General features: G+C 41.2%; 1 protein-coding gene across 1 annotated transcript in view; it reads right to left on the bottom strand.

The window, feature by feature from the left end:
- drc11 (dynein regulatory complex subunit 11) overlaps positions 1-17,161 on the bottom strand; it is a gene marked incomplete at its 5' end in the record, with an annotated part of 126,913 nt that extends 109,752 nt beyond the window's left edge. Inside the window, 5 exons of the mRNA XM_084050916.1 lie at positions 4,490-4,684; positions 6,138-6,257; positions 7,890-8,220; positions 16,469-16,524; positions 17,138-17,161. Of these exons, the coding sequence (XP_083907042.1) occupies positions 4,490-4,684; positions 6,138-6,257; positions 7,890-8,220; positions 16,469-16,524; positions 17,138-17,161 (726 nt within the window). The remainder of the gene's footprint in view (positions 1-4,489; positions 4,685-6,137; positions 6,258-7,889; positions 8,221-16,468; positions 16,525-17,137) is intronic.
- Positions 17,162-17,645: the final 484 nt, after the last annotated feature.

Here is a 17,645-nt window from a genome sequence, read left to right as displayed (position 1 = left end):
AAGGAAGTAATTAGAGGCCCATTTTTTCTCCAAAATGGCTGCTGTGCATAGAGCCTATGGGAGGTACGAGTTCAATCCCTGGCCGAGGTCTACAGTACCAAAGACTATAAAAATGGTACCAATGCCTCCCTGCTCGGCACTCTGCATCAATTGGGGTGTAAGTTCCTGCGACATGCTAACGTTATGTCCAGGGGGTACATCAAGCTGCCTCACGCTACAGAAACGGGAGAAAGGCTCCTGAGTCCTGACCTATGGGGCAACGCTCGGGAACCGCTTGCTCCTAAAGTGACTTTCTTATTGTGAGGAGTATGTTATTCTTGTGAGGTGCACTGCAACAGTAGTTACATAGATATGATATCATGCAACGCTTAAAGGTGTAGTTCACCCAAAACAAATCTTATTTTCTATCAATTACACACTCCATGAAGGCTTGAATTCATTTTTTTTTTGTGATCAAGTTTTTATTAAATTGTTTTGTTCACATAGCTGGAGGACTGAAGCCTTGAATTCATGAAGATTTTTTTGTTTTTGTAGCATTCCTAAGCCAATAATTTGAAATTCAAATTATTGGCTTAGGAATACAACAACAACAAAAAAATGTCCATGAATTCAAGGCTTCATGGGGTGTGTAATTGATAGAAAATACGTAATGTCTTGGGTAAACTACTCCTTTAAGCACACACTTTTACAAAAGAAAACACCCCAAAAAGATAAGCCCTAGATTCAAACCAAACGTTTCCGAAAAACAAACCACTTTATATGTACTTACTATTACATACCAAAGTGAAAGCTTCCCTTTCGGCCAAAACAGAACATAATGAACTGCTGTGAATGGGGTCCATTCACATTCTCAGCAAAGTGCTAAAAGTCCAGACATGACGTCAAACCTTCTCTATCACAACACAGTGCTACTGACGTGCTGTTGTGAATTTGGTCCCAGTCACACTACAAGCTAAAACACACCGGGATTACCAGCTCTTAAATCTCTTTGGCAGCTAAGCGATCAGATGAGTTACAGCTGGTCAAATCCAGAGTCTGGAAAAAAAATGGGATACTGAAACAACTTTAATTAAAAACGGGCAGTATTGGTCAACACTTATTCCTTGGAACCAGATTTCAAGGACCTTTAAATATACTTATTGCAGGTCCACAAGCACAAGAGTTTCCCTGTGGAAATCCAGGGCCCAAAAAGCTGACAACCCTGTTATATGTAGCAGGTTCATAAAAGGTAAATAGAGGTAGTTGTCATCTCAAACACATGAAAATTGAGTCTATAATGGTGAGTCAAAACTGTCAATCAGACCTCATAATAGGGGTTGACAACTTTGTTCGAACAGTCCTCAAAAGTGTTTTTGTTTATACAATATATGGGGTTGTCTGTGTAACAACCAGGATTCAAACCCGTGGATAAGCCAACATCTTGTCCACTAGCCTAAAAGGGAATTCCCGCTTGGCCGGGTAGGCTTTTGCTCATCAGGCAGAGGCTCAGAGCCACTCTGCTAAATCTGCATAGTTAGTGCATGCATGCATGTATGTCCCCGAATACCAGTGGCGTAGCCAGAACGCTAGCCGAGGCTGGGCCTCGGGAGTTGTGGGTGGGTACACATGCACGCGCACGTGTGGCCGGACTGTGCACGCGCGGTTATTAGCGTTTTTTGACACTTTTTTCGTGGGTTTCGGATACCTATAAATACACTGTTATCAAAATGACTGAATATGATGTAAAAAATACAAAAATAAATTATATTTTTTTCATTTTTTTTTTTTCAATTTGTTTTGGGGTGGGCAGAAAAAACAAATGGGTGGGCCCAGGCCTACCTATGCCCACCCGTGGCTACGCACCTGCCGAATACTTGCCCAAACATGTACGTGTATGTATGTATGTATGTATAGTCACAAAGAGAAGTCCAGCCAGTTAAAAGGTAGAAGGGCTCGGTGCTCAACAGGGACAACTTGAATAAGAAGAAAAATACCTGGGCACTTCAGAAGAGACTATTAAACCAAATAAAACACTGCAGCACACGACTGGGTCTACACCTATATGTATGCATGTATACATGTATGTACAGTATGTCTGCATGTATGTATGTCTGTCGGCAACGTCAGACACATTTCGGCAAGACTGGCGTCATACTGTATTTATGCCATCATGATGTCATGACACTGAAAAGGGAAGCCACGCCATTATTAGACCCTGTCTTGTTATATTCACTCCTTTGCGGTATGTTTTGTCAATGTACATTTGCACATAATATGTGAAATTTGTCCTCTATATCTTATTAGGAGCAGTGGTGGGCAGACTGGGCACCATTACAACCTTTATAAAAGCACACAATGTAATCCCTCTAAATTCTCCTACCGTCAAGATTTTTCAACAAAAAAAACCTTCATTTACCCAGAGTAAATGCACCGAGCATGAATGCATTTATTGTGCACGGCCCCGCTTCACCAGCAGTAACCTCTATGCCACCCCTGACCCAAATTAATGAGTGTAGGTAGGTGGTTTGTATTTGGATCTATGGCACTAATAACAATCTCTGTTGGTCTTGATATGGCGGTTGACAGGTGATGAGTGGATGATAACAGCAGTGGGCCTCACATTACAGGGTCACCATCGCATCAATGCCTCTTTGTTATGAGATATGTTGATTAAATTATCTGAAGATAGCTCATCATAAGATTAAAATTTAATTATTAGAATAATCATGTGGTGTAAGAAGGTTGTATGTTGGATATTCTGAACTTCGATGATTAATAATAATAATACATCCAATTTTATGTAGCGCTTTTATTGGTACTCAAAGTCGCTTTACAACAAAACAATTAAATTATTAATAATTAATCTAATATTAATATTTTTGATGTGGTACCTGAATAAGTTAAGTTGTGTGTGTGTGTGTGTGTGTGTGAATTAACCCAATAAGACCTGAGGCCGATTCTACAAATGTCTTCTAAATCCTAACAGTTTTCTGAGAAACTTTTCATGTCATGGACCCCCAAAATTGTATGTATTTGGCTGCGGACCCCCCATCTCAAAATATTTTGAGATGGGGGACCCCCAGGATATTTTCTGGGGGACCCCCCCCAAAGAGATTTGAGTTCAAAATGTTCGCTTTAAAAGATGTATATAAACTGCTCAAAAAAAGTTCGGAAACTTAACTTCGGTCAATTATATCTCCCCTTTAATAATACCAATTGGTATTGTGTTTTATATCATTTTTATCGTTGATTAGTCACCTTTACAACGAGGTACAGCTTGTAAGGATCGTACATTTGTGTAATGAGCAACACAGCTAAACGTGTGGGTAGCGCCTCCAAAAAAAATGCCAAAATCACCCAATATGCTTCTGTTGGTAATTACTCTTGTTTTGAGCAACCTGTCAGCACACACCTGCTGAGAGGTGTGTGCCAGTAGTCACAGGTGTGTGACTGCCTCACAGGTGAGTGACTGGCACCTGAACATGGGTTCTGCAACTTTGTTGAGTTTGTACTCCAAGCAGCAACACTGCCCCCATGGAAAGATGCCACGTTTGTCCCTTCAGGATAAGGCCCGTGCAATAGGGCAAGTGAAGCTGGTGTTCCGTTATGCAGAGTAACAGCATTATTTGGTGTTAGCCCTGGTACCATTTCCAAACTTAGGACCAAGTTCTGTGAGACAGGTGAAGTCAATAAGGAAGACAACATCCCAAGACCCCTTGCTTCACTGAGGAACCATAGATTTACAGGCAAGATTTGCACAACGGTACCAAAGACAGATGTCAAAGTTGCAGGGTCCATGCTCAGGTGCCAGTCACACACCTGTGACTGGCACACACCTGCCTGCAAATGGTACCAGGGCTGACATCAAATAATGCGTAATCTGCGTAACGGAACACCAGCTTCACTTGCCCTATTGCACGGGTCTTATCCTGAAGGGACAAACGTGGCAGTCCATGGGGGCAGTGTTGCTGCTTGGAGCATACATAAACTCAACAAAGTTGCAGAACCCATGTTCAGGTGCCAGTCACTCACCTGTGAGGCAGTCACACACCTCTCAGCAGGTGTGTGCTGGCAGGTTGCTCAAAACAAGAGCGATTACCAACAGAAGCATATTGGGTGATTTTGGCAATTTTTTTGGAGGCGCTACCCACACGTTTAGCTGTGTTGCTCATTCCAAGAATGCACGATCCTTACAAGCTGTACCTCGTTGTAAAGGTGACTAATCAACGATAAAAATGATATAAAACACAATACCAATTGGTATTATTAAAGGGGAGAAATAATTGACCGAAGTTAAGTTTCCGAACTTTTTTTGAGCAGTTTATATTCAAAGATTTGCACAAATTTTCACCATTTTTCAAAAATAGCAGATCTACAAGCTCATAGCGCGGCACGAAGTGACGCGCTATGAGCTTGTAGGTCTGCTATTTTTGAAAAGCCAAAGTATAAAATCACACAGATGCTTTCCTGTCATATGCCAGGATAAAACCCGCATTTGTCCCTCCCTTACCTTCTGGATGCGTGTCGCAGCCTGGTCAGGGGTCATTGTGGTCGTGGCGCGACGGCACGCGCCCACCAGTGCCTCTTTCGCTGCCCGCTGGATCTCCTTCATGAATTTGGCCCTCAGGCGACCCTGGCGCGCCCGCTCACAAACCTGCAGGATTCGCACAGCCTCCTCGAGGCACATGGTCCGTACGGACGAGATCTGGGCCACACAAAACAAGACACATTTTATACACGTTACACACGGTATTGCTTCATAGAGAGAGAGAGAGACAGAGACAGAGAGAGAGAGAGAGAGACTGATACAGGTCACATTCCTGTACGTATTTTGTACTATGTTTTCCTATTTAAAGGAACACTAAGTAACTTTTGTTTTATGAATACATTTTTCCAATCTGTATGGTAGAGCAGGGGTCTTCAACAGGGGGTCCGTCTACGGGGGGTCCGCCAAATCTTAGTGTGATTTTTACATTAGCCACTTCAACCCAGCATCCCTATTCTGAGGAGAACCTTAGCCAAAAATAGCAGATCTACAAGCGCACAACGCCTCGCGCTGCAAGGCGTTGTGCGCTTGTAGATCGGCTATTTTCGGCAAAGTGGTTTGGTGTTGTCTATGAAATCTATGAAAATATAATTTTATACACTATGTATGTAATGGGGGTCCCTGCTTCATCTCTCTTTGAGCTAGGGGGTCCTTGGACTGAAAACATTGAAGACCCCTGTGGTAGAGTATAACACAATATAACTTAATTGGGGTGGTTGTATTTTGTTTCCCTGCTCTTCTATTGAGACATTTAGATTGTGTCAAAGATGTCTCACCTAGACACAAGATCTGACACAAATTTTGACCTGATGGTCAAGATTCAATGTATGTATCCCCTGAGCAAGCAGGCAGGCTCTATTAGCTCAACGGTAAGAACTTCAGCACTTGCACAGGAAACCAGGTTCAAATCAGGGGTAAAAGAGGAAAGTTACATAGTGCTGCTTTAAATAATATATTACCTTTTTTATCCTTTATTTAACCAGAGACATAATGATTTACATCAAGTGAGTCCTGGCCAAGAAGGCCGTATTTCATAAATTACCCCCACTATAGAGGACACAAATAACATATATAACATATCAATGGATGTAACAGAACAGCAATGACAAGAACAGACTTCAGTGGTTAATACATTTAAGTGTATGAAGGTAATGTATATGTGAACTCTGACTCTGACTGTTTAGAAACAAGTACATTCTGAGGTTAACGGTGCTTCAGTCTGGGTTTTAAGTGTATGAGGGCCATTCATATGTGAACTCTGAGCACAGTTCAACCTAGAAACATGTACATTCTGAGGTCAAAAGTGCTTCAGTCTTCAGGCTTAAAATCACTTAAAATCCTCAGTTAGTTGGTATGAAATGGTCAACTTCCGTGTCCCTTCGCAGATTATTCCAGGATGATGTTGCAGCATACAGCTGAAGGCACTTTCACCAAACTCTGTCCTTGTGTTTGGAGAATGATATAACTAATAAAATCTGTGATCTCAGCTTGTGATCGTAATGCGATTATACTTCATAGACAGACTGTGTAGAACGTCTGAAATCTGTGACCGTAATGTCATTATGCTTCATAGACGGGCTGTGGAGAAGGTCTAATCTCTGTCAGTTCTCACCGGCTGTTGTTCAACGAGACCTCCTTTGGCCAGAATGTGAGCAAGCATCTTCTCTCGGTCTCGCAGTACTTGCATCCGTTCTCTCAAATACCACCGCGGGATGGGTATTTCAAGGTCACCCTGCAACAACAACAACGTCATCAGATAAGTGCATGAGAGGTTATTCATGTCTCACATGGAGCTGTCACGATTACAAAAGTCAAAGTTGACAAATAATTGTGATTAACGATGTAATTGTGTTTTTGGCTTTGAACATTGGAACAAATATCAATCAAATTTGTATTTCTGTTTGGCCTTTTAGGCTTTGTGATTCAAAACATCATGTAACTTTGCATGACCTCACGTCACCAGGCTTTCCACTGCATAGAAAAGCCAGGTTTTCATTCCAAATTAACCAGTGTGATCCGGTCTATAGCCTGCCTACTAATATATCCGTGTCCGGTTGGGTGTCGCCACGTTATTGTTCCCCCAGATTAACTGCCAAAGCGATTAGCCTAGTCTCACCAGTCACAACGAGACTTGTCGGATTCATAGGACTACATGTTTGAAGCGGTAGGCCCTATGACACCCCTAGTGTCCAAGGGGAATAATGTTTGGGGGCACAGACCTTGGCCCTACAGTATCTGCAGATGCTCGATCAGATCAGAAAACTGCACAATAAGTTCATCCCGGGCTAGCCTTGCTGCTAGAGCCTCAAGTGTTTATGGGTGCGACCACTGTTATCTTGGTTAATGAACTTCTTGTCCTGAATGGAACCTCTCAGTCAGTGCTTACTCCCAGGCTGTGTACTGTCCCGATAAATATTTAGGTTAGAGAGTTAGGGACATTGCTGGTTTAGAGTTCTGCCTATGATACAAGCTGGGGCAAAAAAAAGTCCCTTTCGCAGCCCTCTCTCTGGCAATAGCAGCCATGATGGATGCTTGCAATGTCTGCGTACGCAAGGCCAATTCATTCCTGAGGAGGAGACACTCAAATAACATGAACATGAACATCACAGGAAATTAAAAAAAGCTTATTGAAAGCAGCAAGTAGGACCACTCAGAGCCAAGAAACACTGCTATTGTGCCAATTTCAACTTGAAGATTCGCATGGCCTTTAATTGCCTTAATTAAAGCAATGTCTAGATTTCTTTCTTTTTTTCAGTTATTTGATTCTACTCACACGGGACATTCAGGACAGCGTAGAGAGACAGGAAATGACAGTGCGGGAGAAAGATATGCAACACAGGTCTCCAGCTGGAATCGAACCAGGAACGTCGCATTTATGTTGTCGAAGGTGGTTATCTACAAGTGCACCCTATGTTTAGCTTAGCTGTTCAGTGATACATCATGAAAATGAAGTGGTATTATAGTTATTTAAAATTATGAATGATTCATTAAATCAATCAACTATGGTTGTACTCGACTAGAGAAGTGCTTAGTCAACTATTAGTGATAGGAATTTGTCGTCTATGATTAATTAATTTAATCAACAAATATTTAAACTAGTTTTTGCTGCATACAATCATGCAGAGAGCAGCCTTTTCAGGTTGGTCAGGTTGAGAAATTAACATCGTCATGTTGATTTCACAATGACAACTGGCTATTGAAAGTTATAAACTGACAGAATTAAAGGGTTATATCTAAAGTTTACAAGAGATGTGTATGGATATAAATGATAAAAAAAACAAAGTCTTGGTTGTCTAAGAAAATCATCTGATTAATCGCTTCTCCCAAGCAATCTAACTGATCACAAGGAGAAGCAACAACTCACCGGTGTCAGCTTGAGGTCTTGTAGGATGTCGTCAAAGAAGTGGAACTCGGACAGCTCCAGCTCCACCATCTCGTTCTTCAGCTCCAGCAGCCGACCCATCACCCCGTCCAGCACACACCTGACCACGCGTCTCTTCTGAGGGTGGACCACCTGGTCGTAGACGGCCTCCAGGCTGCGGAAGATCTGGAGGTACTTGACGTAGAAGGTGGCGAGGCTCTGGAAGATCTGAACGCGGTCTCTCTGCGGCCGCGGCGGGGTCGCGGGGGGCAACTCGTCCACCAGAAGATCCTCCAGCGCCCGCTGGCAGGCGGCCCACATCCTGGCATAGGAGCTAAGGCAAAGGAGGGTATATTAGATAGTATACCCTATAGTACATGAGAAGTAAAAGTAGCAATACCACAATATAAAAATACTCTGTTACAAGTAAAAGGCCTGTGTTCAAATTTGTTACTTGAGTAAAAGTAAACAAGTATTGGCATCAAAATATACGTAAAGTATCAAAAGTAAAAGTACTAAAATGTTTGAAAATAGCAGATCTACAAGCTCACAACGGGTCGCATAGCGACAGTGTGAGCTTGTAGATCGGCTATTTTCAAATAGCCTCTGTATATAATAGGGCTTAAGTGGTTAATGTATGTTTTATTATATAATAATTTATGTCTGCAAAGTAACTAGTAACTAGAGTTTTCAAATAATTGTAGTGGAGTAAAAGTATACTCCAGTAAAATAAAAATACCTCAAAATTGTATTTAGTACAACACTTGAATAAATGTACTTAGTTACTTTACACCCCTGCAATCAACTACCAGGATAGAACACTGTTTCTCAACATCAGGTTTGAGGACCACCAGTGGTACTGTAATGGACCCTTCCGGAGTCTGTAACGCAGCTCGAGTGTGCAAATGGAACCAAATTGGACCCTTGCGGGTTCCATATGTACACTCTCAGACTTAAATGAACACTGAGGATTTCACAGTGTAGATTGGGGTTCCAGTAGTTTTTAGTCTAGTTCAGTGACTCAACCGTTTTCATTTCAAGGACCCCCAGTTTGATATGCTTTAGGCCACGGACCCCTATTTTGGTTTGTTTTTTTCTGCTCTGGGACCCCAATCTACAATGTAAAACCCCTCAGTGTTAAAGGAGTAGTTCACCCAGCAGTTACAGGACCCCAATGGAAACGAGCCATAGTGATTTATTGGGTTTATCCTTTTAGCATCCTTTTGTATGGAACTGTACCTCTGTGCTTTTTTTTGCAAACTGTTAATAAAGTATCCAATCAATACATCAATCCCAAAAAAGGACTCATTTTCTATCAATTACACACCCCATGAAGCTTTGAATTCATGGAGATTATTTTGTTTTTGTCGCATTTCTAAGTCAATAATTTGATGACCGACAGACTCAACGGAGACTCTGCAAGTCTCCTACCAGAGACTCCGCCAGTCATCAAATTATTGGCTTAGGAATGCGACAAAAACTAAAAAATATCCCTGAATTCAAGGCTTCATGGGGTGTGTAATTGATAGAAAATAAGTATTTTTGGGTGAACTACTCCTTTAGTTTAACTCACAGTGTACAAAAGGGTGGCCTCCGGATCCTATGTTGTGAAACAGTGGGATAGAAAACCAGCAGACAGACAGAGACACACAGACACACACACGCACACACGGAGACCAGGTGTGGTCTAAATGTGTTAGATTTAAGATGATAGAGTGTGAAAGTGTGTGGGTGGCTTTTATGAACTCAGTCCATGTCACAACACGATACGCACAGACAGTAGATTACCAGTTATTTTACATTACACATTATGCTGTAACTATAGCAACTATAACTCTAGCTATATTACACTGTTACATTGGAATCAGAATTGGGTGGGTTCATTCATACTCTATGTCATAGAGCATGAATGTGTCATTGCAGAGTCTATGATGATGACACAAGTAAATATGACATTGAAATAAATATCTTAGAATAGAATAGAAATAGAGCAGACATACAGTATGTTTTACAGATACAAATTACATTATTTTACTGGTTTTTAATTTATTTAAATAGCCAGTCTCACTGAGATTATCAATTATCTTTCCTAAAACAGCAATGCAGTGAGTATAACAGCTGGGGAAAGAAAAAAGAAAACATGAACAAGATACCGATCTTGTTCATGTCAAAAACCTGTCAAAAACAATTTGCTTCTTGTGGCTTTCCAGACCACTTTCTGTTTTCCATAAGTTTCCAAACCTCTGTTACCAATAGTTTTAATGAAATACTTTATTTGGTAACAACTGTTTATAATTTTTTTCAGTCACTGCCAATTCCCCCTGCACACGAGGTCCTTATTGTCACTGACAACACTTCTGGGCTGTGGAAAGTGTTGCCGGAAATTGAGAAAGAAATAAGCAACCAGTTCTATGAAAACAAGGCCAAAAGAAGCTACTATTAGGCCACATGAGCACATTAAACCTATATACATCAGCTACTTGAAAATAGACGGTCTACAAGCTCACAACGTGTCGCAGCTTGTAGATCTCCTATTTTTTAAGATTTTTTTTTTAAAAGTGACCCATTTTGAATATTTTTGAAACATTTTAACAACACAAATCTGGTATGGGGGTCCCTGGCACAAGTCCGTGGACAAATTCATGTTAATTTGGGGGTCCTTGCTCGACATGAAAACGTTTGAGAACCACTGGTTTAAACGACATCAGGAAGGAAGCCCAAATAAGCAACTACACTTCAGAAACAAGCCCAAAATACCACAACCCGCAACTATACCAATATTTTACAAACGACTTCACAGACAAACAAGCCCAAAGTCGCTTATAATAAGCAGACATGGCAACACTGGCTGTGGAGGGTAGACCGTCACATGCCTGCAAGGAGTTCACCTGCAAGATTCTCCCCATCTCTACACCAGTGGTTCTAAACCTTTTCAGGCCATGAACCCCCAAAATAATCCTATTTGAACCGGGGACCCCCTCCCTGACAAGCACTTGGAATGTAGGAGTTGAGGCATTACATTTAGTTTGACTCGATTCCACAGATAAATATTGTGAAAATAGCAGATCTACAAGATTTTAGATCAGCTATTTATTATTACGATTATTTCAAACCTTTGCCTCGATTACGATTATTGAAACAAAATAAATAGTGAAAACAGCTGATCTACAAGCTCTGCTATTTTTCGGCATTTCTGTACGCCACCATTGTACAACAACAAAGTATAATACAGTGTTAAGGGGTTAATCAGGCTAATTGATTCAGTAAATTATGAAAAATCTATTAAATGTTTTTGTATTTATTCGCTGATATATAGATCATTAAAAGAAACTGCTTCTCGATTAAACAATTAACCTACATAAGCAAGATTAAGTCGGTTATTGGTTCTAAATATCGGTTTCGATATATTTTCGGTTAGTTGCCGAGCCCTACCACCTAGATGCCCATTTTTACTGAAATACTTCATACTAAACTAGTAAGGTGAAGCAGCCGTTGTAACCCTTCTGTGTGCACCTTGCACTGGTCCGTCAACAGCCTCTGGCAGGTGGTGTGTGGGTCCAAACCTTCAAACAGACTTACCGCCCTCTGACTTACACACCTGCTAAGGGCAAGGACCACCCACCATCACCTGTGTCAACATCTCTGGTTTCACCAGGTAAAGCCAGTGAGTCAACGTTTGTATGCTATCTGTTAACCTGTCTTCGATGAACTGGAAAGAAATGAATGAGGGTGACTTATCTACTTATACTTATATAGAGTAGACTTATATCTATTCTATATTGATGCTAATGAAAATAAACAGGAATAATTAAATGATTAACTGTACCCCCTTATGGATAAGGGGTACATGTATTACTATGCTTTATTACTTGTATATTTTTTCTCCCCAATTTAGTCGTTATGCCAATTCATTCTTCCACTCACATTTGTGTGTTGTCACTGCTGTTGTATCCTACTGACTCACCTGCCAGTGAGGAGCCCCCACTGGGAGGACATAGAGCCTCTGTCCTACTCCTACCGCCCAACACTCCCTACTGACAGGTGCCGCCCCGAAGCCCATATCCCCAATTTTATTTTCTTATTAACATTGAGTGCCAGGATTGCCAGAATTATTTTTTTCACAGAAAACAAAAAGTGCTTAGGAAGCGAGATACAGCCTTTTTCAGTTCTAAGTTAAACAAGGAGTGGATGGAGCTGCACATCTTCAGCTTCTATTAGCTTGGATTCGCCATCGATGATGTCACTGGTAGGCGGGTTTCTGAACTGTTTTACAGGCCTCCTCTGAGAGTCAGACGAGGTAGACAAAAATGGCAACATATTATAATGAGCATTAGTAAAGGCCAATTCTATGAAGAACTGTTGAAAACGGCTCAAGTCGTCCTTTAATGATTTAGTATCAGTCAGAAGTCACTTTACAATTACAATAAGGAAACAAACACTTCAAGTAAGATTAGCTTGTTTCTGTTTCTATCCTCTGTATATTTCCTACATTTTGATTTATCATCCCCCACAATCATCTCTCTATTTAATTTATTTGTACTTTCTCACTTCTTTCACACGTAACGCATATGCACACCTCATTATGGAAATAGGTTTGACTGTTTGACAATGACTGTATTTGAGGCTGATCCCGTACAAACATGCTTTTCAATTAACTATTTACATTGACCTCACATTTTGTTTATTGCCTACCAGGGTAACTTGTTCACGGGGGATGGGGGGGAGGGGCGGTTTGAATGGGGTGGTGGTGGGCGATAGTGGGTGGGGAAGGGGGAGGAGTAGGGAGGAGGCTGAGGGGGCAGTTTTGGCCGACGACATTTACAATCAAAAGGAGAGGAGGGAGACATGGTGTGTGGGATTTAAGCAGAAACCCAACTGGTGCCCGGCAACAAAGCCTCCGTGTCAAAGAATCCCATCGGGGGGGAGACACTCTACTGGAGCCCCAAAGAAATGCTAGGTCAACAAATCACACAGGGCTTTTTACCTGACAGGAAATGAAGAGTGAATTTGCTTTCGAACAGAACAATCTCCCTTTACTCGTGAAAATGTACTCTAACAAAGACGATCTACAGACACAGCTTTACATTTTAGAGATATTTGAACAATAAAAATTCTCTTCAAATTGGGAATGAACACATGGTCAGTCCTATGAGTAATAACATCCAGTTACACTATTGACAACTCGCGTACCTTCAATATTGACTTTTAAGTTGTCAATATGCATCCATTCATTCAAATTCATACATTCACAGATCCTGCTGACTAAGTGATTAAACGCATACCATAGTGTCCCTATTCAGGGGAATATAAGAACGGTCGGACCAATGCCTATTTGCCGACCTCGGAACAGTCGGAACTTGGTATAAAAAGCTTATGTTATTATGCATCCTCAAAATAGAGTGGCTACAAGTACAACATGACTCCAAATAATGTGAGCATACATAGCATAGGCTCAATGAACCACCTTCACTTAAGCAAATAAGCCACACAAAGTAAACAACATTCCATCTATATGAATACATATTTTCTCGGAACGCTTGGTGGCCAGAAATACCTGGTGCCCACCGTTCCGAGGTCACTGGAATTTGGCTGGGGGCTAATAGGTATTGGTGCCAACCATTCCGGTTACCATTCATAGCCGATATACAAGCTCGACGTGCCGCAATGCGTGAGCTTGTAGATAGGCTATTTTCGGCAAAGATCTGTAGTGGAGGGGGGCGCCTAGTATAGACCCCTGGGGGACTCCGGTAAACGAAGTATAGGGTTTAAATGTTAACAGTCTGAGGAATCGCTTTGTGAGAAATAAGCAGTGACTCCAGAAATAGTCACACATTCATAAACAGGGTGGGAAATTAACACGTCAACTGCCAAACGCTGGTAAACTTTTAATGTGTCCGGTAAGCCTCTCTAACTAGCCAGTCATTTTGGCAAGTAGCCAGCCATCATTCTAATGTCACATTCTTCTTAAAGAAATCCTATTAGGCTTTTAAAGTAGTGCAAATGGCTAACTTTTGGCATCCGTCAACCACTGCGGCCAGCAGACAAACGACACTGCGCTGTTAGTGTTGTTGAAATATGAGTCATCACCATTTACAATAAATGTACAACCATTTGTCCAAGTGACACTTCTGCAAAGACATTAAATATGATCACTCATTATGTTACTTTTAGAGACGTCACCTTTTTGCAACAATGCCATCAAATCAAATTCATTTATTGTACAGTACATGGTGAATGGTGATATTCTTATTTTGACATCACCAATAGGGCAGGAAACCAAATATTGTCCCCTGGCCACACCGGGTGATGAATACCAACATTTTATCAGCTACTTGTTAGAGTTGTTCCTATACCGATACTAGTATCGTAAAAGCTGCCGATACTGCCTGAAATCCTGGTATCGGTATCGGCGAGTATGCCAGTCTATGCCGATACCACATCATTTTCATTTACAGTCATATTTTGATTGCTTCAGTTGATGTTGCACGACTGTTTTACATACTCTTACTGTACTATTTACATTATAATTGTACTAACTTGTAGCTGCACATTAACAGTTATTAATGGAAATTCGTATTTATTCCTACATCAGTGGTTCTCAAACCTTTTAATTTCAAGGACCCCCATGACTCTGAATGCATACAAATGGAACCTATGGGTCCATTTGGTTCCATGTGTACACTCTCAGAGTTACAGACCTGTAAGGGTCCATTTGGACCCCCCCCCCCAAGGAACCCAGATGGTCCCTGGACCCACTTTGAGGCACTGTCCTAGATTTCTTTTTAATTAACACACTGGCATCGGATCATTATACCGGTATCGACCGATACACAAGTTATGGGTTTCGGAATCGGTATCTGGAAGGAAAAAATCGGTACATCTCTAGTTACTTGTATTATTTCCCAAGGCAAATAGAATGTATAAACTAGGACAGGACTTCAGCATGATCTGGCTACCTGTAGTTGGAGGCTTATCAATCACAGTCAGCATTTGGCTGTTACTCTATGCTGTTTATTAATACAGCGACTATTTCTGGAAAACTTTTTTCATGAAAAAGGTGTCACCTTGGCCAGCAGGTATTGTGAATCAGTTGGTCAGCTAGCCAATCAGTGCCAGCACATGCCCAACTGTCACCTTTCTCTTGTGGGGAAAACACCATGACCTGAAGTTCATAATTATGTGCATATTAAATATGTTTAGAGTGGACCCTCTTATTAACCACTTAAACCCTGTATACTTTGAGGACCGGCGTCGCCAGGAGGGTCTATACTTGGCCTCCTCCTTTTTTCCCTCCGCACCAAATCTCTTTGCCGAAAATAGCTGATCTACAAGCTCACGACACGTTGTGTTTGCGATACGTTGTGACCTTGTAGATCTGCTATTTTCACCGAATATTCACAGATTTTCGCCCAGAATTGGGACTCCTATAGGATTCATGTGGTTAACTAATTTGATGCATTTATCTAATCATGTGGTTAACTGGTCAATTAAGCTGTGAAATGTTTTCAAAGTATATATTAAGTACTGTACAGCAGTAGTTCTCAAACTTTTTCGTGCAGAGACCCCCACATTCATATATATATATATATATATATATATATATATATATATATATATATATATATATATATTTGGCCGCAGACCCCCATCTGAAAATGTTTTGTGCCAGGGACCCTCCAGAAGAGAAGATTTATGTTTAAAATTTCACATTTTTCAAACACTTTCAAGATATTTCAAAAATATATTTTTGAATAGCCAACATATACAATATGGATAAAGTGGTTAAAATGTGTTTACTAATTTAGCTGAGGTCACCCTAGTACCACCCCCACAAGGGCCCCGGGGGGTTCCCGGACCCCTCTTTGGGAACCACGCTGTACAGTATCATGTTATATTCAAATTGCGGGTATCTTATTTTATAACAAATCTGTGTTTTTCTCTTGGTGCTAAATGGCATTCAATGAGCCCAAAAGGCATTCCCCTGTCTGTTGCTATAGTAACAACAACACAGCAGCACATGTGGACACAATCTCCTCCTCTCTCTTGTTCTCTCAGTCAGTGGATTGTGGAATATTTGAGGATTAGCAGAGGATTAGACAACTATTAGGTTGTCTTGTTTGACTGTGGGCTTATATTTACCAATAAACATTAAGATGGTAAACATCAAAACCTTCCTTTGGAAAAAAAAAAGAAGAAAGTTTAATTATACCCATATTTCATCCTGAAAAGCTATACACAGATTCTGTGTGAATCTACGCAGTATTCCAAAGACAATCAACATCAGTAACAGGCTGTTACTTTAAACCACATGGTTCTCAAAGTGTGGGGTCCAGGGACCCTCAGGGTTCCTCGAGGGGATTCCAAATACACCCATACGGGTCTGTAACTCTGAGAGTTGCACAAATGGAACCAAATGGACCCTATACGGATCCATTTGGTTCCATTTATGCACCTCTCAGAGTTGGGGTCCTCCTTGGCATTTCAAAGTTTGAGAACCTCTGCCTTAAACAACAAGAGAAACACTGATAGTGACACAATTAAAAGATACTGCATACGTGCATAATACAAGCAGCAATGATTACCTGTGCGACATCTCGTCTGCAGAGAATTCCAACGGCTTACGGCTGTGTCCTCCAGACTGCAGACAGAGCAATGTTCAAGACAAGTTGTCTCCCTTGAGACAGTCGCCTAATAATACAGATGATTACTACTGTATGTAAGTGAGACAGTGTCTCACAAGACAGTGTTAACTCCGCAGCATGCTGTGATAACTAAAACGCTAAAGACCAAAACTTGCAGTAGATCGTCTTATAAATATCTCTCTGATAACACTTTTACTTAAAGCATTAAACATGGACATCGGGGGGTTTCATGCCTCTCTAGTGGCATTACAAATTAGTTATCAAATTAATTACTTCACCCATCCGAAGCTCGACAAAAAACAATCCACCCACAACAAGCTGTGTGTGTGTTTGCTTGATTGCTCTCAGTGCGCTGGAGCGTCTAGCAACCAACCGACTCAGCCCTGAAACATGACTGTCATATCATGACCGTCATGGATGAACTTCAACCTGGTGTTTGCGCTTTCTTTATTTACGGCCCGTACATCTTCATTAACGTTCATATTTCAAATATAAAGTGCTTAACTTATGGCTACGGATGTTACCATTATATACGGTGCCTCAGCATTACCCGTATATTCCGTGTTGTTTAATAAAAAGCATTTTAATCCGATCGGTGGCCATTTTCACCGTATTGGCTCCATAGACTTTCATCGGCGCGACCCCATCGGTTGGGAGGTGTATTGCACTCTGATACATTATAACTAGGAGAAAATAACCACCAATCGGATTAAAAGTATTTTCATTGACAAATACGGAATATACGGGTACTTCTGAGGAACCGAACATAATTGCAACATCCATGGCCATAGGGTAAGCACTTTATATTTGAATTCTGAACGTCTATGTAGATGTATGGGCTGTAAATGGAGAAAGTGCCAATACCAGGTTGAAGTTCATCCATGATGGTCATGACGGACCAGACCACCGCCGTGTGATCCATGGCTACAGACCAAACGCCACGCCTGCGCACTGTGCGTAATAGCCTGACAATTATACTCCGTCGTACGACGGTGTCGCAGAAAAAAAGCATAGCTAGAGTTTTAAAATAAACTCTACAAGCCCTCACAGGGTCCAGGGAGCTGCTAGTGCAGAACAGAGTGTGCAGTTCAGTTTGAAGAACTCATGAGTCGGTTAT

The sequence above is a fragment of the Gymnoscopelus microlampas genome, assembly GCF_963454915.1.
Source record: "Gymnoscopelus microlampas genome assembly, chromosome: 24".
Lineage (NCBI taxonomy): Eukaryota > Metazoa > Chordata > Actinopteri > Myctophiformes > Myctophidae > Gymnoscopelus > Gymnoscopelus microlampas.
Note: the sequence above shows the minus strand (reverse complement) of the source record. Positions and strands in the feature narration are given on the sequence as shown.